Source organism: Solanum tuberosum, unplaced genomic scaffold (assembly GCF_000226075.1).
Source record: "Solanum tuberosum cultivar DM 1-3 516 R44 unplaced genomic scaffold, SolTub_3.0 scf00367, whole genome shotgun sequence".
NCBI classification, from domain to species: Eukaryota; Viridiplantae; Streptophyta; class Magnoliopsida; order Solanales; family Solanaceae; genus Solanum; species Solanum tuberosum.
The window spans coordinates 324,513-347,384 of NW_006239293.1; the positions used below are offsets into that span (position 1 = coordinate 324,513).

The 22,872-nt window shown below is 29.5% G+C and overlaps 2 protein-coding genes and 2 non-coding genes across 4 annotated transcripts; 1 reads left to right on the forward strand and 3 right to left on the reverse strand.

Annotated features, from left to right (window-relative positions):
* The first annotated feature begins 1,946 nt into the window (after window positions 1-1,946).
* On the forward strand, window positions 1,947-5,478 carry LOC102604248 (transcription factor MYB46). Its single transcript, XM_006361698.2, has 2 exons — window positions 1,947-2,303; window positions 4,344-5,478. The coding sequence occupies exons 1-2, from the start codon at window positions 1,990-1,992 to the stop codon at window positions 5,083-5,085; spliced, it is 1,056 nt and encodes a 351-aa protein (XP_006361760.1). The 5' UTR covers window positions 1,947-1,989; the 3' UTR covers window positions 5,086-5,478.
* Window positions 5,479-16,367: 10,889 nt separating this feature from the next.
* Window positions 16,368-16,449, reverse strand: TRNAS-GCU (transfer RNA serine (anticodon GCU)). Its single transcript has one exon. It is a non-coding gene; the product is annotated as a tRNA-Ser (tRNA).
* Window positions 16,450-17,998: 1,549 nt separating this feature from the next.
* LOC102598114 (uncharacterized) lies at window positions 17,999-19,277 on the reverse strand. Its single transcript, XM_015315445.1, has 2 exons — window positions 18,809-19,277; window positions 17,999-18,021 (listed from the first exon to the last, which is right to left on the reverse strand). Exons 1-2 carry the CDS (start codon window positions 19,275-19,277, stop codon window positions 17,999-18,001), a joined length of 492 nt encoding a protein of 163 aa, XP_015170931.1.
* Window positions 19,278-20,068: 791 nt separating this feature from the next.
* TRNAS-GCU (transfer RNA serine (anticodon GCU)) lies at window positions 20,069-20,150 on the reverse strand. The gene has a single exon. It is a non-coding gene; the product is annotated as a tRNA-Ser (tRNA).
* Between the last annotated feature and the right edge of the window lie 2,722 nt (window positions 20,151-22,872).

A 22,872-nucleotide genomic window follows, 5' to 3' on the forward strand; every position in this document is an offset into this window, starting at 1 on the left:
ATTGACACATCTTGACACAAGTAAAAGGTTTATTCTAGTGGCTAAGGTGTTGCAAAAGTTCCTTAAAGTTGTGTGTTCACATTTTGTTAGCCTCATAATTCTTTTTTATTTTTTTACTACAACCATTGACACCCCTTTATTATCTACGAACAAAATAGCAACGGACCAACGACAAAGTTCGTAACTAAATCCAGTGTTTTTTAAAACCACTACTAAAAAACCTACAGACTTTTTTTCCCCGCAAATTTATCACTAGATAGTGTCTAGTGGCCTTTTATTAAACATAAAAAATATCAATAGGGATAAGTGCAAGCAAGGGGGGCTAAGTCTTACCCTACTAATCCTAAGGAAGTGTCTACTACCTAACAAGCATGAAGAAAATAAGAGCTAGAGAGAACTAAATATTTTCTGATCACCACAGAGTTAACTTTTTCTATATATGATATATGATGAACTTTTTGTAAATGAAGAACTTGGTAGCTAAATCCAGTGTTTTTCGTATCATATTCTTATCATATATGATGAACTCTTTCTAAATTAGTCTAAAAGTTGTATACTTTGCATTTCAAGATATTAATATTACATTTTAAACAACAAGGTATGTAGACAATTTTTGGATAATGGACAGGTCTAGCTAGCATCATATGAATTAAATTTGAGAACATACTTCTTACTTTGTATTGATATTTTACTAAATCAATGTGGTGGTCAATTTTTATCACCCTTTATAAATATGTATGTATGTATATATTTGAAATATTTTTTTTATATTTTTCATCTGGTGTTGGAGTTCACATTGAAGTCCTAACTAAATTCGAAACACGCACTGTAAGGCCTATTTGGGGATGACGCTCCCAACAAGATTCTCCATACTCAGGACTTGAACTCGAGACCGCTTGTTAAGGGTGGAGCAGTTCCACCACCGCGCGCACCAAACCTCCTCCCCTATGATGGAAAAATGTTAGTGGACAATTCCCATTCAAAGATCATGTATTATACATGATCATTTGAATTCTTGAAAATTTATCACCACATTCCAAACCCTATCATCTTTCTTTTATAAAAATATTATAATAATAATTATTATATTTTCTCTTATCTTTATGTACACGTGTGGATTTATATATTGTTGTTTTTGGTTATTCATTGAGTGGGGCTATGCCGGCAGGGGGTATAGGGAAGATTATGTGAAGTGGAAGCAAATATATATCATAATATTAGACTTGGTTACAAAACAAACTTTCCATTTTAATTTCATGCACTTATAGAGTTGTATAAAAAAGATATACTAATTCTTATAATATACATATTTTAGTATCCCTTCAACTTTTAAACATTAACTTACTTGTGAAGAAATATGCATAGAGGAAAAAGACAATATATGGAGTCAAAGACAAGAAGACCATCTATCCTTTTCCAAACCGTTTTCACCTAGACTTATCAACCAACACCACCCTACCCCCTTTACCCCCACCCCCTCAAAGGTAAATACATTGTACATTTGTACTCCAAACGAGTTCAATTGAATTCAGTATTTTTACATAGTATATATTTTTCCAAGTTTTGATAAAATCTCAAATAAATTCCAAAAATTGAAACATGATATTTGAAAAGTGTAAGAAAATCAACGATAAAAATATAAAATACTGAATCGATCAAATTTAAATTCTGAATCAGGTTTTACTCACCCCCACCCCCACCCCCACCTATGTTTCATTCCTTATACCCTCTCTATTCTCTTGATTCCCCATTTCTAAGCAAAGCCCCACAACCATCACTATCATCATGATCATGATTTTCATTCCATAGAAGTTTCACTCTCTCTCTCTCTCTTCCTCTTATTTTTCTCATTTTTTTTCAATTTTAAATATATTTGAGGTTGATGGTGCTCATCAATATAAAGTTAGTGACTTCTTTTTACATCAAAACAGTTGGGGAGACAAGAAGAAAAAAAAGAGTGTCTAAAAACCAAAAGAAAGAAAGATTACAATGAGGAAGCCTGAGTTCTCCTCCTCCTCTTCCTCCTCCACAAAGAACAGTAACAACAACAATAATAATAACACAAACGTGAAGCTAAGAAAAGGGTTGTGGTCTCCAGAGGAAGATGAGAAGCTTATGCATTATATGCTAACAAATGGACAAGGGTGTTGGAGTGATGTAGCAAGAAATGCAGGATTACAAAGATGTGGAAAGAGTTGTAGACTCAGATGGATTAATTATTTGAGGCCAGATCTTAAGAGAGGTGCATTTTCACCTCAAGAAGAAGAACATATTATACATTTACATTCCATTCTTGGTAACAGGTTTGTCTCTCTCTCTTCTTTCGAGTCAGAATTTTCGTTAAGAAAATACAAAGTATAAAGAAATGTTAACACAACATAAAAAAAGTTATGAGATATGTGTTGTGATGTGTATATATGTGCATGTAGGTCAGTAGTATTCTTTTGGAAGGGTTTTAATTTTATATATATCGATGATATAAAAAATATTTATATAATCAGATAATTTATTTAATATTTACAGGTAAAATTCTTGATAATATTAATTGACCATTTGATAAAAATGTTTAACTAACATTTCATTACTAGGTAAATATAGTATAATTATAGTGAAAAATATGTATATAACTTAAATCTTTTTTTTTTTGGTTGAGTTCAACTTGTGTACTCTCATCAGGAGTGTAAAAGAATTTAAAGTTTTATATACTATTATTAAAATGTAAATAATATTTCACACTATTCGATCAATTAAAAAATATTTACAAGTAAGCTTCTTTAGAATATGAAATTTAATATTTTGAAAATGTAATATATTACTTGCTAAAACAGGTAAAAATAATGTGATGATGTTGTTATTAGCATTATTAGTGTATTTGAATTAAGTATATGTAGTTGTCCACTTAGAAAAAAATGAAATTAGCAACTTGAAAATAAAACAGGTCACTTGCAACTATAATAAATTGAAATATGTATTGATGGTGTTAAAAATATTTAGGCAATTAGTATATATAAATTAAATCAATCTTTTTTTAGCGGATAATTTCTTCGATATTCTATATGCAAAAGCAAAATCATAATTTTGAAATATCATAATAAATTTGAAAATTTTAGATGAAAATTGTATTTTGAGTGAATACCTTGAAGATTAAAAAAAAGGTATATCTCCAATATCTACCTTTATAAACTACTAGTCTATCTACATGAAATAAATAGGGACATATATAATTCCTACGATAAAAATACCTAATACATAAAAGAAATCATTTTTGTCATGGATTTTAAGGAATTATTACATTATAAATATTATACTTTAATTTGTTATAACTACATATATGTAAAAAAATGAATTAAGGAAACAATTAGTAGTATCTCTAAATGTTAGTAATTAATTAGTAGTTAGTTATATTAAGGGGACAACACAGTGAAATTACAGGTAATTTTCAATGGCTAACATGATAAAGCTAATTATGATGTTATTGACTTCAACAACTTACATGATTTATTAACATGCATATCTTCACTTATACGTTTTCAAATTCAATGAACTAATTAACAATATTCACCAAATTAAATAACGAGAAATCAACCCAAGCTGAATTGATATTTTATATGATAACTGAACTAATAGTTATCATCTCAAAAACGTCATATTTCTTCTTAATTTCGATTTTCTTCAACAAAAAATATATGATTTTTTTAAAGAGAATTAATAACTATTGGACAAAAAAAAACCTATTAAATTGGTGAATACACATTTTTTTTGTTTCCACAATAAAGGTTGGGAAAAACTCCTATAAATATATACAACGAATGGGATGGCTTGGAGAAATTTTTTACAACTCAAAATATATTACTTATTATCTATTTTAAATTAATAGTGTGTTATTTTTTGTGTGCATTATCTGTACATATAAATTAAACTCTTCTATTATAGATAAAATAAAATCCAAATTATAATATTAACAAGCAAGAGATCACATTAATTAAGTGCACTTAGTTCTTCTTAGTCAAAAGGGCAAAGTTTAATATAATATTGATCAAGTAAATTAATATATAACATCATTGTCTTAGAGTTGAAAATGCTCTTCTTATTCCCCAATCTTCATTTTTACAAGAATATTTTTTTTCCAAGTAGATCATCATATTATACAAGCATGTTTCACATGACTTTCACATTCTCCCAATTTGACCAAGTAATTTTTACATTACATTTATACATAAATAGTGTATATTTGTTTTTGTACATGGGCTAGCAAACGTAATTATTTTTGTTCGAGCTGCCAAATGTGTTAAAAGCCCTTTGACCTATAAATATTGACTCTTAATTTATTTTTTACTCCAAAGGTGGTCTCAAATAGCTGCACGTTTGCCTGGACGTACTGATAATGAAATCAAGAATTTCTGGAATTCGACGTTGAAAAAGAGGCTAAAGAACTCATCATCATCCTCTACACCATCACCAAATGCAAGTGATTCATCCTCAGATCATCCCTCCAAAGAACTCAACATGGGAGTCACTCAACAAGGATTCATGCCAATGCTCAAACATAACCTAATGTCCATGTACATGGACTCAACCTCGCCTTCTTCCCCATCTATAGCCCTAAACACCATAAATATTGATCCTTTGCCCACCCTCGAGCACACCTTAATAAGCATACCTAATGGTTTTAACGTGCCCTCATTCTTGAGTACTACACAACCATGCATGGTACAAGGAGGGAATAGTGTGAGTACTAATGGTGGAAGTCTCTTTTATGGGAATAATCATGGGATATTTGGAGGAAATCTTAGTATGGAAGGTCATGAGCTATATGTTCCACCATTGGAGAATGTAAGTATTGAGTATCAAAATGTTGAAAATGGGAATTTTAGTCATCATCAAAACAACAATAACCCTAACAACATGACCAACTTGATCAACACTAGCCATAATTTCAATACTTGTAGTAATATCAAAGTAGAAAATTTTGGAGGGATAGGGAATTATTGGGAAGGAGATGATGTAAAAGTGGGAGAGTGGGACTTGGAGGAATTGATGAAGGATGTTTCACCTTTCCCTTTTCTTGATTTCCAAGTTGAATAACCCTACAACAACATTTAATATCCCTATGGAGATCAAGACCTTTTCTTTTTTTTCCTTTTTCAACATTAGGCCACATATTTTCAATCCTATACATATAGTTCATATATAAATTTGGACATGAAATAGAAGATGAGAGGGTAAAGAATCTCACAAAAATAAGGATAATTTCCAAGTAGATATATATATATTTTTTATATTTTAGGATATTTTTCATGTACTTTAAATGATGTAATTGGAAAAAGGGTAATTTGGTCATTTGTACTTCATTTAGGTGTTTGTAATAATCACAATTTTACATACTCTTGCAGAGATATGTATAGTCGGTCACATGTGATAATGTAGAAATTAGTGATTGTCTATTAGTCTTATTGTGTACAAAATCATTGAAAATGTAATCAAATATGTTTTTTAATTAGTGGATTGAACAAGTCTTATAGACAAATAATTATCTCTATGTCTTTCTATTCATGCTTGAAAAATGATCCTATCGGTCTCCTACTTTTAATGGACATTTTTACAAGTCATTCGTGTATCATACTTTCTTCTTCGTTCATTTTTACTTGTTCAGTCTGGATTTTGCACATCTTTTAAAAAATAATTTGAGAAAAAGTAATTAAATTTGTGAGGGAAAATGAAAAAAAAAATTGTTTCTCTTGATATGTTAAACCATGAAAATTATATTTTTAATATTATGAACAAGTAAAGTAAACGGAGGGAGCATTTGTTTGTTTGTCTATGCATTGCTTCAGTGCTTGCATGCTTTGAGTATTATTATGACTAATTAAGGGTTATTATGAATACTCCCTCGTTCACTTTTATTTATTCAGTAAAAATACATTTTCATTTTTGCTTGTCTTTTGTCAAGAAAAGACTTCATATTTTATCTTCAATAGTATTAATTACTTATTTTCCAAATTATTTCTGAAGACAAACTATACATCAATTAATATCGATATTATGGCAACATACTCATAGTAATCATTATTTCTTAAAGAACATATAAAGTTTAAAGTGGACAAGTAAAAATGAACGGAGAGAATATTAATCAAGGATTATGGATATGACACGCAAGTAATTAATCTTCCCCTTAAATGGAGTTTAATCTCTAAAGTGATTATAAGTCCACTTGGAATATGAAGTTTCCCCATAAGAGAGTGAAAAGTCAGCTTGGCTCTAATTGTCATTAGGACTTTGTAATCATAACATTAATTACTACTTAACCTTAATGGTTGAATTCAAAGAACAATGATAGCTTTATTAACTTTTCCACTGATCACTTCTAAAGGTTGCAACATATATATTCATTCTCGATAGGGAAGTTAATCAGTGCAAAATGAAATTATGGCCAGGGTAATAAAAAAACTTATCACAATAATTAAAATATGAGTTGTAGTGAAATAATTAGACTTTTGAGGTTTTGTATTCAAGCTCTTCGGAATGGAAAAAAATCAATATATATAGGAGTGTTGCTTGAGTCGGGGGTCTATAGGAAAGAACCTCTAGCTCTATCTCCCAAACCAGAGGTAAGATCTGCATATACTCTATCCTCCTCAGATTTTATTTATAGGATTTCACTGGGTATATTGTTTTTATTGCAACTCCATTTCCATGCATGTTGGGTTGCAAGTGACACTACAACAAAAGAGACATTTAGTGGTAAAAGATTTTTCTTTTAGCTGTAATATTTATTTGCACAAAAATATTTAGCGGTAATTGAGTTAATATCATTACATCCAGAGTCACCAAAGTCTTTAGTAACATTTATATAGAATGTTGATTATAAACACACATATTTAGACAAGAGAGAGTTATTCGGATGGTAAGCATCCCTTACTTTCAATTTTAAGGTTGTCAGTTCGAATCACGAAGAGAGCAAACGTGGAAGCTCCTAGGGAAAGGGGTAAAAGAAAATACACATATTTATTAGGTATGATACATAAATGTGCCATTTAATTAACTTGGCCTCATTTCACATTTATGCCCTTCAACTTTGGGTGTGCACAAGTAGACACTTAAACCTATATAAAGTTGAACAAGTAAACACATGAATCCTATGTGACATAATACACGTAGGACATTAATTGTCATACAGGATGCCACGTACAGTGGCATAGCTAGAGCCACCCTAGGGTGTCCAACTGGAAACCTTAGTCGGACAATTATGTTGTATATATATGTTAAATTCTACATTTAACGGATATATATATTTAAAGTTGGATATCCTTGACAAAAACTATACTTTTGGCGTGTGTTCATTTGAATGAAGAAGTTTCAGGTTCATACCCAAATAGCACAATATTTTTTTGTTTTATTTTGACAGCCACACACCATCATTCTTGGACACCCTTAGTAAAAATGTTGGCTCCACCACTGGCCAAGTAGGACACGTATGTCTATTTGTTCAATTTTCTACAAGTTTAAGTGTCTACTTGTGCAAATTAACTTAAAGTTGAAAGATATAAAAATGAAACGAGACCAAGTTAAAAAGTATATTTATATATTATGCCTATTTATTATTACTACTAAAGGTCTAAGATGGATTTTTTTTTTGTTTAGGTTAGGAGACAAAGTGATTTGTGTATAGTTAAAAGCTAATTAATTAGCTACAGGATTAAAATAAGTGCTTCCCTAAATCATTTCACCTCAAGATTTATGACATTCCATAACTAACTAATGTGACTTTAATATAGGTATTTGTCTGGAAGATTGTTTGATTACGTAAATTGTGCATTGCAATGAGGTCAGCTTTAATTCCATAACTATCAAAACTTTTTATTCACATTTTTTTTTTTTTAGATATGTGGGAATTGTTAAATAAAATCTAATATATATTATTATAAAAGAAAATAATTATCTTTGAATATCATTCAATGGCTACTTTATATTATAAAATGTTGGGAAGTTTTCAATTCTTTGGACCCTCTTCATAGCCACTAAACCTTCTTTAATATTAGTCATTAACCTTTCGTAACATATGACACATGATTATGAAAATTAATTTGTCAACAATATTATTTGACTATAAAGTTGAGATTATTCTTCCTATACATATATATGAGCACATTATTTTCTTTGAGAGATACTTGAAAAAGAAATATTCTTCATACTTTTTGAGTTGTTGGATTTTTCATCAATCGAAATTTTTTGTTAAATTTTGACTCTTAATTTTATACTAGAATAATTTACTGAATTCTGAAAAATACGTCTAAAATATCAATGAAATATCCTTATGGACATGAGTGTCTTTGATATGGTGCTACGAGAGTATTCATGATTTTTAAATTTTTTTAACACTTTTAATTTGGAAGTTTCTCACATATGATATAGTATATATGATATGATATTGTCTTGAGATTATAATATAAAACTCATAAATTTCAAATTTTGAATCAATATCTGATAATAAAATATTGTAAGCCGACCAATCACCATTTTCTCCCCATTTCTTTCTCACTCCCCAAAAGAAAGATATTGAATTTATTTAATTGTAACAGTCCAAGTAGTATTTGTTACCTTGTTGTAACTAATAAGTTTTATGTTTTGTCAACAAAATTTATTCACTACAATAATTAAGTTTAGTTTCCTTAAGAAGTCTTAATCCACCTGAAGTGTGTATTTCAAATGATAAGTCCAAGACATCAGTTTCAGAGAAAAGGAAATAAAAAACAAGAGAATCATATATTTATTTTAACTACTCTTAGATTTGAGGATTTGACGAACCACTTCAAAAAAAAGATTCTCAAAAAAATCATTTTATCCACCAAACAAAGAATTAAATTAAAAAGTCATATGCACGCATGGTACATCTCTCATCTCTTGAGTAGCTTTTGGTTTCATTTTCACTGATTGATTTTTATATTATATAAGTGTATTTTAACTTGTTTAGGTTAGTAACTTTTCATTTTTATCGAAAAAAGGTCACGTATTATTTATAAATTTTTAGGTAATTTGATAGTGTAGATATATATTATTATTTTTACATCAAAGTTATATATATTTCACATGATTAGAAATCCAAATTAATTTTATTACTACCAATCAAATAATTAATTGAAAATGCATACACAATAGACATGTTTCTCATGTAGCTTTCACTTTCATTGATTTTTAACAATTTCCCAACTTTCAATTCACTCAAATTTTTTATAAATATTTCACATGATCAAAATTCCAAATTAATTTTATTACCTACCAATCAAAGAATTAATGAAAATGCATGCACAATAGTACATGTTTCTCATGTAGTTATTACCTACCAATCAAACAGATTCTTTATTTAAGTCTTAAGTAATGTGTTCATTTTCTTTTATTTTGGCAATTTAAGTTACAACATTACCTTGTTTTTAATTGTTTATATGTTACAATGTCATTTTCACTAGAAATATGTTTGTTCAATTATATTAGATGATAGTTCTTTTTTTCTATATGCAATTTTTAGTTTAATAGTTTGACATTGCATTATTTTAAATTTAAGAATTTATAAAGATGCACAATAACTATCCCATCAAATGGTACTGCATATATATAAAAGATTTTATTTGACTTTTAGCTAATTGTTAAGAATTAAGGATGCACAATAACTATTGCAGAGAACTAATAACAACATAAACTAATAATAGTCTATGCATATTTTATATCTCTACGGAATGAGAGAGATAGAGAGGTTGTTTTCGAAAAACTCTGGATTTAAGTGCAGCAAATCAAAATATATATCCAAAAGAAATACGACAGTGAAAAAAACATGTCAATTAATAAAGAAGGCATTATAGAGCATTCAGAGAAAAGAAACAGTAAGAACAACGAGATAAGGTGATAACTGAAAAGAAAATATATGTACAAGACTAATACTACAATGGACAGTGCTCCTGTGCTCCCACCAAGCTTAAATTCGTCGAAAAGCGAGTCTAAGCTCAACTACCTACTAATCTAATCTTCTACCTTAATTCGCTACCCTCCCCACTTCATACCCTCCTATCTAAGGTTATGTCCTCGATAATTAAGCTGAAGTTGTGTCATGTCTTGTCGAATCACATTTTCCCAATACAATTATTAGCCTACCTCTACATCTCCTCACACCTACTAATCCAATCTCTCACACCTCGTTATTGATGCATAAATCTCCTCTTCACATGTCCAAATCATCTTAGTCTCACTTCCCTCATCTTGTCTACCACAGAGGTTACCCCCAAATTATTTCGGATATCCTTATTTCTAATTCTATCTCTACTAGTATGTCCATACATCTATCTGATCATCTTCATTTCTGCGACATGCATCTTCTGAACAAGGACTTTCCTGATTGACCAGCGGTACTCCAGCCCATAGATACAACAAAGTTGGTGTAATCCCACTTTGTTAGAACTTACTTACCTTTAAGCTCTAGTAATATTTTTTTTAGCACACAAGACTTAAAGAAGCGATCCTCTATTTCATCCACCTTTTTCATATGTGCAATTTTTAGTTTAACAGTTTGCCATTGCATTATTTTACAGTTAAGAATTTAAAATGCACAATAACTATATATGAAAGAAAATTTATTTTTTTATATATTTTTTTAAAAAAAAACTTGGATAATTGTTGAGTTATACGTTTACAAGCATGGTGTAATTATACACCTCTTGTATAGAGTCCCAATAAATACCTTCCCTTAGTTATTCACAATTGGTGTACATCAAACACTATTAGTAACGAAGATTTTTCTCATCGTGAATCAGTGGGATATGCATGTTAAGTTAAAGAACATTATTTAATTTGTCACTCATTTTTCATCGAATCAACTCACTTGGAAAATACATGAATATCATAAACAAATTCTCGCTAAAATAGTGGAAAACTTTCTAATTTTACTGTATGATAAAATTAGTATTTTTTTTTCTTTGTTTCACCAATATTACAATCAAAATATTTATAGAAATAACCACTAAACATGTTTCAAGTGAAAATTTTAGTGAAAAGCTAATAATTTTTCAGTAATGTCTCTCAAACAATCGAATTTCATAATTAATACAACAACAAAATTTCTCAATTCATCAATGCAAGGTCTCACCAAAACTTCAATTTTGAAATCACAACTAAATTTGAATCTAAAACTATAATGATCATTTTGAAAAACATAGACGAAGCTATATTAAAAAAAATTTAAGCAATATTGGAAGAGATTTTTATTAGATTGGAGTCAAAATTCAAACCTAAAATGTGTCACTCCAACATGTGTATATTACGTTGTATATTGGGACGGATTTAAGCCCAAATTATGGTTCTATGGTCTTCTACAAAACTATGTATATTGTATATATTTTTTAGAATTGAACTAGTATTATAGGTTGATAATCATACTTCAAAAGGGTTTAATAGTGCTCTTAATTGAATGTTGAGCTAATTATTTAAAAAAATACAGATCAATACATTCACGCTTAATACATTCTTTTTTCTACCTTTTCAGTGGTGTACCCATATCACATAAGAGTTTTTTTGAATATATATATATAGGAGACAAACGTATATAGGATAATATACACTAATATACATGATGATGTATACATGGGGAATATATGGATGAAATCTTCAATCTAAAAATCGTCTCAAATCAACTCTAGACACTTCCAAAATTATATTCCAGCTCATATTTTCTTGAAAATCAATATGATCCAATCAAAATAAATTGCAATTAAACATATAAAAAAAATTCAACTAGTCATTTAACTTTTGTACCCTATGACAATTAATTAGTCATAACCTTTGTAACCTATGACAATTAATTAATTTGTCATATTTTTTTACAATAGAGTTGAGATTATTCTTCTTACACTAGAATAGTTTGTTGAATTTTAAGGAATACGTCTATTTTGGATGAAATATTCTTAAGGATGGTATATAATTTGACATGCCTCAAGAGAGTTTTCGTGATTTTAAATATTTTTAACACTTTTAATTTGAAAGCTTTTCACATATAATATAATATATAATATTGTCATGGAATTATAATAGAACTCATATATTTCAAATTTTGAATTGTCTCTGATAATAAAAATTGTAAAGCAATTAATCACCATCTTCTCCCCATTTCTTTGTCACTCCCCAAATTAAAAGGGAAAAAATATATATTGAATTTATTTATTTTTATGACAAGGGAAACTCGCAATCGCTATCTTTTGGGTGCGCACAGGGTAAAACCCCGCTCCTATGCAATAGCTCGCAAACCACATAGGAGAGGTAACCCGCACTAGGCAAGCTCGGTGCGATGAGCTCAACCCAGAAGGCAAACCCCTTGCTTTGGCTAGCAAGGAGTTTCGAACTTGAGACCTCCAACATGGAAGTCCCAAGCCCAAACCACTGGGCCACCCCGAAGGGTAATTTATTTATTTGTATCAGTCTAAGTTACAAAATTACTATATTTGATACTAATAAACTTTAATCTTTTTCTCAACAAACTTTATTCACTATAATAATTGAGTTGGTAATGAAATTTCGAGGCCACAAATATGCATAGTTTTCTTAATAAGTCTTAATCACCTAAAGTGTACGTGTATTTCAAATAAGAAGTCGAAATAAAAGACGAGAGAATCATATCTTTATTTTGATTATTTCAAGTTAGAGGATTTGACGGACCACTTTAATGATCAGAAAAAAAAAAAAAATCTTGAAGGATTCGTTTTACCCACCAAACAAAGAATTAAATTGAGAAGTCATATGCATGCATGGTACGTCTCTTGAGAAGCTTTTGCTTTCATTTTCACTGATTAATTTTTAAATTAGTAACTTATTATTAATATTATTAAATTTTTAGGTGATTTGATAGTGTAAATATTTATTTATTTTGCGCGATAGCACATGACATTTGTCATGTAGCTTTCACTTTCATTGAAGAAAGAAGGTTTAGTCATAGTCCAAACAGATTCTTGTTTAAGTCTCAAGTAATGGTACTGCATAAAAGATTTTATTTTATTTTGAGTTTATTGTAATGAAGAATTAAAATGCACAATAACTATTGAAGAAATTTAATTAAAAAATAAAGTTGGAGAATTGAATCTAAGGCCTCATTTGTTTGCACTTAAGGGAGGTCTGAATCTTAATCATTCAGATTCAGCATATTAAGATTTCTTTTTTTTTAAAATGTCTCTTAATAGATCTGAAAAGGTCCTAATAAATATCTTGCCTTAGTTATTCACAACTGGTGTATATTATACATTATTAGGAACAATGATTATCTTTCACCGTGAATCAGTGGGACGTTTATGTGTTAGAGAACATTGATTTTTTCACTTATTTTTTACTGAATCAACTCACTAGGAAAATGCATGATGAGAAACAAATCCTCACCGAAAAAGTGGGAAACTTTCTAATTTTAATTTAGAGGAAATTTCACAAATGGCCACCAAAATAAACTTAATTAGGTTCCATAGCTATAGTTTGCTAATTACGATTCGTAGTTATGTTAGAGGGAGGAGAGAGGCAATCAAGATGAGGAGAGAGGCGAGCGAGAGAGTGAAGAGAGGTGAATTGTATATGTATATTTGTCAGATAATTGTATATATGTAACTGATATACATATGTATTTGTATATCTGGCAAGTGAGATTGGGAGAGGAAGGAAAGAGGCGAGCGAGATTGGTAGAGGAAGGAGTGAAGCAAGCGTGATTGGGAGAGGGAGGAGAGAGGTGAGCAACAGAGGGTAGAGAGTGGAGAGAGGGAATTGTATTTGTATATTTGTCATATAATTGTATATGTATATATGTATGTATTTGTATAATTTGTATATGTATAAGAGAGGAAACAGGCGCACTCAATTATAGCTAAATTAAGTTGCAAGTGATAATTAATGAAAATTATAGTTATGTTAATTAATTAACTAGTATATGTTTGCTTATCCGCTTAATTTCCCCTTTAATTTATTGTTAAGAATCAAGATGCACAATATTGTTGAACCTGCCGACAAGCCCAAGTTTGTGCTAACTTTTGCACAACATTACAAAAGAAAAAAAAATTCTTATTGAAAAAGTGAGACGTATAGATAAATCAACATGACTATGAAGGAACATACTTGAATTAGAGTTATATAAATGATACTCTAGTTCCTAATAGTTCATAAAACAAAAAGGACGATAATATAAAATATATATAAAAAAAAAACTGAAAACTTAACATTAGAAAACAAACCACAAATATAAATAAATTAGTTTTTTTTTTTTGGGAATAGCAGCTCCAGAATATATACATTAAAGTGATACCAAAAGAAATTCTAATCTCATAAAGAAAATTATAAGAGTCCTTAATTATATAATTCTAAAATAAAAAATAAATTCATTATAAGATCTATTTATCTTTTTTATCAGATTGTATATCGCCACTTAAATTGAATCGAGATGTGTTAGTGTTGCTACTTAAGGGAAGCATATCTATCAATTTAATTAAACGTAGTGACCTGTCTTGGGCTTATAATACCCTAGAGCGGTCAATATGGGCTGGCCATTCCATCCGGGCTAACCCATACATGCTTTGAAATTTGACGGGTCAGGCCGGGCTAGCCCATTTTTTGTGTAGGCTAGAAAATGGTCGGCCCAACCCACAAGTACATGAGCTACGGGCTTTGCCAGGCCAGCCCTCTTTTCTTAAAAGTATATTTTTTATAATTTTTCTAAATTAAATTATAATTTAAAAATATTATCATAAATTTCGACAAGACAATATTACATAGTATTAGTGTTACTACTTGTTAATCAAATACACACATAAAATTATCTTTATAATATTTACTAAGTTTGATTTCAAGCAAAAACGTAAATAGCTAAATAGAAATATTAACCTAATTGTTTTCCAGTGATCATAGAAAAACACAAAAACTATGACAATATTCCGTAAGCTATGGCCTATGTAGTGAATCCTTAGAAATTTTAGAGAATTTTTATTTTATGTATTTTATATTTTTATTTCATATTTTATAAACATAATTTGTATTTAAATTGTAATATTCAAACTTAAAAGGATTTTGAGTTTAGACTCTTGTTATTTTTAATACTCTATTTTATTTTTATTTTTAATTAATTTTATTGGCTCATGGGCCGGTCCTATCCATATTTCTCGAGCCCCACAAATCGACAGGCTTATTCAGGCCGGGTTAAAAAGCCCTTTTCTTAAATGGGCTCCAAAAATCGTAGTCCAGCCCTATCAAATCACGGGTTAGGCCAGGCTGGCCCAACGGGCCTAGCCCATATTGACGGCTCTATAATACCCAATGAATAAGCAATGTCGAGATTGATGAAACTATTTTTGTTTAGAAATAATTCAAACATATCAATAATAGTAAAAAGTTGTTCAAATAGAAATTTGAAGTCGAAGAAAATGAAGTATCAAATAAAGAAGAAGAGCAAAGGTTGGAGGATAATGTTCTTGATTTTGTAGAATTGCACTATGCAATTAAAAAAAGGCGACAAAGTATTTGTCATTAGTGCACGACAAAGATAAAGGATTATAAAATGAGATTAAACAACTAGAATAAAACCCCTTTGACTTTTTAGTTTGAGAATTTTTTTAGTTTGAATAAAATTAAAGGGGGTTTTATGAAAGATGTTCAGAATTTAGAGTTATATATGTGGTATACATTAGAATGATTAAGAACATATATATGGAGTCAAAACCTGAGTGAGAATAGTGGAAGGAAACTTAAAATACTTTGCAGTCGAGATGGGGTTGCAAGAATCGACTATTATCACGTTTATCTTGGTAATGTATGAATTGGCACGGCATATTCAAGGGGGTGTACTATGATGTATGTTATTTTTTTAATAACATAGTATTAATTGACGAAACATGCAATAAAACTTATGATAGCTAGAAGTTTGGGGACATGCTCAAGAGTCTTAGAAGGAGAAAAACAAAGTAGATGAGGACTCCTTAATAGAGTGCAAGTTTAGTGACACATCATCTAAGGCGGATGTGGGAGTGAGAATTGACACACAATTATCATTCTTATGAGAGGAAGCTTCAAGTATCTTGGATCAATACTTCAAGAAAATGGGAGATCGAGGACGATGTCACACAACGTATTAGAGTGAGATAAATGAAATGAAGACCCGCACCCGATGTTTTATGTGATAAGAATATACTGCCAGAAGTAAATATAGGTCGTGTATATTGATTGTTAGACTAACTACATTATCCAGGGTAGAGTTTGATCAATCAACAACTTATACGTATAAGAATGCTTAAATAGATGTGTGAGCACACTAGGAGAGACAAGATTAAAAACTAGAAAGTTAAACAAAGGTAGACAAAAAAAAATTGCATCGTCGCCTGTGAGATTCGAACTCACGCGGGGAAACCCCACTTACTTAGCAGGCAAGCGCCTTAACCACTCGGCCAAAGCGACGCTGTGTACTTGTATCGCAATTAAAAGAATTTAACATGTTGGAACGAGATATGACAATCTAAGATAATTTAAAATAATAATTATAATAAATATTAGTTGGGCAACGTGCGGGTACGTATACTAGTAGTTCATAAAACAAAAAGGAATATAATACAAAAAAAATACTGGAAACTTAACATTAGAAAACAAACCACAAATATAAATAGATTAGTGTTTTTTTTTAAAAAAAAGAAGCTTCTCTTGAATATATACATTAAACTGATACCAAAAGAAATTCTAATATCATAAAGAAAATTATAAGAGTCCTTTCATTATAATTTTTTTTATAAAAATGAAAATTAAACTCATTATAAGATTTATTGATCATTTTATCGGATCGTATATTGCCACTCAAACTTGAATCGAGATGCATTAGTGTTGCTACCTAAGGGAAGCATATATCTATCAATTTAAACATAGCGACTTGTCTTGAACTTATAATACCCTATGAATAAGCAATGTCGAAATTGATGAAACTACTTTTGTTTAGAGATAATTCAAACATATCAATAATAGTAAGAAGTTGTTCAAATAGAAATTTGAAGTTGATAATTAATTATTTAGATTTGTATTTAGAGTTTTCATTATTTTGTTTATTTAGCCTAGGCTTTTTATATTTATGTTTCCTCGACTTGGAAATATTTAGAAGCACAAGGAAAACTTGAAGAAAATGAAGTATCAAATAAAGAAGAGCAAAGGTTGGAGGATAATGTTCTTGCTTTTGTAGAATTGCGCTATGCAATAAAAAAAAAAAGGCCACAAAGTATTTGGTATTAGTACACGACAAAGAAAATGGATTATGAAATGAGGCAAAACAATTAGAATAAAAACCCTTTGACTTTTTAATTAGTTTTTTTTGGTAGTTTGAGAATTCTTTTAGTTCGAATAAAACCTCCTTCTAGAGTTATATATGTGGTATATATATTAGAATGATTAAGAACATGTATAATGGAGTTAAAATCTGAGTGAGAATAGTCGAAGGAAATTCAGAATACTTCACAGTCGTGACGGGTTGCAGAAATCGACTCTTATCATAATTTTATTTACCTTGGTAATGTATGAATTGGCACGACATATTTAAGGGGATGTACTATGATGTATGTTATTTTTTAATGACATAGTACTAATTAACGAGACACACAATAAAATTAGTCATATCTAGAAGTTTGTAGACATGCCCTAGAGTTTTAGTAGGACAAAAAACAAAGTATATATATGAAGACTCCTTGATAGAGTGCAAGTTTAGTGACACATCACCTAAGGAGAATGTGGGAGTGAGAATTGACACACAACTCATTCTTAGAAGAGGAAGGCTTCAAGTATCTTGGATCAATAATTCAAGAAAATGGGAAATCGAGGACGATGTCACACAACGTATTAAAGCGATATAAATGAAATGAAGACCCGCACCCGGTGTCGTATGTGATAAAAATATACCACCATAAGTATAGGTAGGTTGTGTATAATGATTGTTAAACTAACTACATTATACGGGATAGAGTTTGATCAATCAAGAACTTATACGTCCAGAAACTACAACAAAAATGAGAATGCTTAGGTAGATGTGTGAGCACACTAAGAGACAAGATTAAAAACTAGAATATACGGAGCAAGATTGGAGTGACCTCAATGATGGACAAGATAGGAGAAGTGACATTAAGATGGTTCAGACATGTGAAGAGGAGAAGATAGGTGCAAAAGGTTGACGATGATAGGTATGAACTTTTTTATTTGATCTCAACAATTTTTTATTTGGTGTTTTATGATTGAATTGTTTCCATTGGTGGTAGATATTATGGTACGATCATGTGGTTTATAATTCTTGGGTTTCTTAGTTATTGTCCTCAATTTTGTTTGTGACTTTTTGAGCACATGTAGTAGCTATTTCTTGTGCTTTTAGGTTAGAATGTTGGACCTTTACTTTCCATTTCATCAGATGGGAACTATATACTACAGTAAAACCTCTATAAATTAATATTCGATAAATTAATAATCTCTCTAAAATAATATTTTTCTCCAGTTTTGATTTGGGCCAATGGAAAAAATCACCAATTTCGATAAGATAATAAATTTCCAGAAGACCCCTATATAAATATATGGTCCCATTAATATCATAAATCAATAATTCTTTAAAAGTACAAATATTTCTAAGACAATTTAGTGAAATATGACTCTATTATGTTTTGTTTTTTCTTAAAATTTAAATCCAGTTGAAGCTCATCTCTAACTTTTCTTATTGCATCCAAGAGCTCCGGTGTTGTCTTTTCAAACTGCACCATAAAATTGTGAAAAGTTCTAGATGTTATGAGTGTTTCCTTACGCGTAACTGCTTCCAAAGGTATACTATCATCTTCGACTTTATCATCAACATTGTTTTTTCTGATAGTATCCACAATTTCTTTCAAGCTCTGGACTTCTGAACATGTATCACTTTCACCCGGATAATCCAACAAGTTATTGACATCCATTTTATTGTGGTAACCGAGATCATCAATCATGACCTCAAGTTCATGAATGATGTTTTCACAAGTGGCTTCATTCAAATTCTCTAAGATTGCATCCCCCAAACGAATTTTACAGTGTCGAAAACAATTTGCTATTGTCTCTTGCTGAACATTTGTTGTCCAAGCAGGGATTGCAAAATTGATAGCATCCAAAACATTAATCTTTGCTGGATCAGTTTGTCCCACTTCATAGCCTTCTAATATCCTACGATAAAATTTGTTATGATAATATACCTTGACAACTCTTATTATCCCAGCATCACAAGGTTGAATTTTGGATGTCATGTTGGGCGGCAAGAAAAACAATTCAACATTTTGTAGTCCTTCAATATTTCTATTATGGGCTGGACAATTATCTACGATTAAACAAAACTCTACCATGCATTTTGTGGTCAAACCAATGAATATATTCATCAAAAAGCACACTTATCATCCATACTCTTTTGTTTGCATAATAGTGACAATTCAAAAAATATGATACATAAATTAGTAAAATATAATGATTTTGATGTATTCGTTGTACTTTATGTATAATGTTTTTTTATGTGAAATCAATAAATATGATACATAAATTAGTAAGATACAATAATTTTGATATCATTAAATCTCAAACCATTCTTTAAATTAATAAATATTAATCGATTAATATTATTTATCGATTAAATAATATCTCTATAAAATAATAAAATTTCATGGTCCCGCCTATATTAAGTTATAGAGATTTTATTGTATGTTGCTCTGTCTCTTCCAAAATTGTTGTTGAACTCTTACCGACCTGATATATATTCTTGTGGTGTTAGCCAAGTCATGGTCCATTTGCTTAGATTTTGTGGTGATATTGACCTTCCTGAGTTCGTAAATTGAGAGTTGTCTATAAATCACTTGTGCTCTTTGGTATCGTTCTTGTCATCTACAAATTAAACCCGTCTTTTAAAGTCATATTTAAAGAGTGATTAAGTTAGCAAATCAATGTTAAACCATTCTTAGTGTTTTTGATTGATGCAAGCAAATATACGGTTTTATTTGATTAATTAATCCAGTACAAATGACAGGAAGGTAGACCAAAAAAATTGCAACGTCGCCTGTGAGATTCGAACTCACGCGGGGAAACCCCACTTACTTAGCAGGCAAGCGCCTTAACCACTCGGCCAAAGCGACGCTGTATACTTCTATCACAATTATTAAATAATATCATAAAAAGGAATTATAAGTGTTTGACTTTTTTTCCATATGAAGATTTACAAAAACAATACCAATGTTTAATATAAATCGAAATGAATAAAGTACTTCATTCATCAATGCTATTATAATAGACAAATCATCATATTTTTTGGATTACACACAAGCCTATCAACTATTGTATAAGTTTCCTTTGTAGTAAAGTATATATTGTGCACCAACATGGGTTGTGGTGCATTGATGAGAGTGTTTCACCCTTAACCAGAGGTCTCGGGTTTGAGTCCTGGGTATGGAGAAAATCATATTGGGAGCGTCACTCCCAAATGGGCCCTGCAGTGCGTGATTGTTGACACTCAATTTTGACCCTCCACAATAGGAATTAATCATCGAGCTTCTTCAATTTCAAACAATTTAAAAGAATTACTTAGTTTTTATAAAATTCGTAATATTTTCAATTGGCTATTTTCTTAATTCCAATTGGCTACAATTGAAACTCGTTTGACTATTGTTCAATTGCAATATTAGCCACTTTATTACCTCATCCTTAAGACCTTTGTTTTGGGCCTTTCTCACGAAAAACTAACCCAGCAGGCCCAATTCTTTTCTCCAAATCTCAGCCCACAACCGACCCAGCCCATTCTATTCATTCAACAATACCAATTTTGATGACATGTTTAAAATCACAAATTTAAAGAATATTTCGATGTATTTAATTTAAAAAAAAATTTAAGATCACAAAATTCAAACTTTGTATCAAATCAATAAGTCAAACAAATTGGAAAAAAAGAAAAGGAAAGAAAATGTTTAAAATATCCTATCTTATTTAATTATATACATTACGTCTTTTTCCAAATTATTTTTATTTTAAGTCATGAATCTATCGAAAACAATTTCTCCACCTCACATAAATAACATTTTTCAAACTCACTCTATACTCTATAAGATTAGATTAAATATATTATTATTATTATTATTATTACTATATATTAACTTATTGCTAATTCATAAAACCTCAAAGCATATTGACTAATGTGCACATCAACTTAAAATTATTCAATATAAATTAATCAAGGTTTTGCAAAAGGGCAAATATATTGACAACCACATAAATGGGAAGTGATGGGCATGTTGGGAAAAAGACAAATAGGAAAAGGAGTGTGAGGTTGTGAGTGAATGAATAAAAAGAAGAAAGTAAGTGTCTCTTTTTCTGATCCAAAGGTCAGAGAATTTATTGAGCCAAATTCACCTGAACCTCACAATTTTTTTTTGTAAGTTATGTCCTTATTCACTAGGGGTCTACTTATTACTCCTCTCCGTTTAACAATAATTGTCGTCTATACTAATTTTTGAGATATATTAAATAATATTTGTCTATTTTATAAAATTAGTAAATAATTTTATATTTAATTTTTAATGTATTCTTATTATTAATTATAGTTATTTTTCTATTATATATTTCAAGACATTATATTTATTATATTTAAAGAATGATATAGTAACATTACTTTTTTATTTATAATTTTTTTTTAAATATGCAAAATCAATTATAAACAAGTGTGGTTGGATAGAGAGAGTAGTATACTATCTTCCACCTCCCTCCACTAGGCTTAAATTTTTTTATTTTTTTTTAAAAGCATTTTCCTATTGAAATATACTTAAGTTGGTATGGAAAGTCATCATGAAAGGCATGTTTGATAAAAAAGGATTGTTATTGTAAATAAAATGTCATAAATTATAAAATATTTAATAAAAAGATAATTTATCAAATTTAACTAAAAAACTAAATGAATTGCATTGTGAAGTCTCAAATCAATACTACTAAAATAAATTAAAATTGAAAATATAACATAAGTTTTAAATTTAAAACCAAAAAAATAAACACAATACTCTTATGTTAGATTTCTTGAACTCGGTTAGTATGGTGTTCTTCTTGCTGAAGAAGTCATTCTAAGCAACAAATTTTGTTCAAATATAATTTGCGTGAATTATGGGATTATATTCCTTTTTCGCAATCGAAATTACCGCTCATTAAATCTTTTATTTTAAAAACAAATTTTGTATAATTTTTTTATACAAAAAAATGAAATATACAAAGGAAAGTCTCCATAGTAAATGAAACTATAGTTATGGGTGTAATTAGGAAAACTATAGCTATGGAGACTTCCTATGTTTATTATCTTTGCTATTTATGAAATATTCAAAAGAGCAACTTTTACATATAGTAAACATAAAAATCATATTTGTATGTTATAGATATAGTTTGCATAATTGCGCTCCATAGCAAATTTTATGTTTGCTATAGAGCTTTTGATTTGTATAATTCGCTACAAACATCCAGTTTTATACAAATTGTTCAGTTTTGTAAAAATTCATTTATACATTGTAATTTGTATAATAAGATCAGTATTTGTATAATTATAAGTGTATAGGACGAAAATATATGTATTTATATTTGTATATACACTTTTCTCTCGTTTTATACAAACACAAACGCATTTTATTTATTTTATACCAAAATGTATAAAATGACTAATTGTATATCTAAAATGGCTAATTGTATATTGAATTAGATGGCAAAAAAGGGGGATGTTTGCTGCGAATTACAATTAAAATAAACTATGGCTATAACATTTAATTTGAATTAATAGTTTGTTATTTCATACAATTTTCCCTTTAAAAAAATAGATCAAATAAATTAAAA

What these genes read in the sequence shown, in the direction of transcription:
- LOC102604248 (XM_006361698.2), top strand. Translation starts at nt 1,990, where the DNA reads ATGAGGAAGCCTGAGTTCTCCTCCTCCTCTTCCTCCTCCACAAAGAAC. An exon ending in CATTCCATTCTTGGTAACAG is followed by an intron (nt 2,304 to 4,343) that starts GTTTGTCTCTCT and finishes TTTACTCCAAAG; the next exon opens with GTGGTCTCAAATAGCTGCAC.
- LOC102598114 (XM_015315445.1), bottom strand. Translation starts at nt 19,277, where the DNA reads ATGACATCCAAAATTCAACCTTGTGATGCTGGGATAATAAGAGTTGTC. An exon ending in ACCTTTGGAAGCAGTTACGC is followed by an intron (nt 18,022 to 18,808) that starts GTAAGGAAACAC and finishes TTTTTGTTGTAG; the next exon opens with TTTCTGGACGTATAAGTTCT.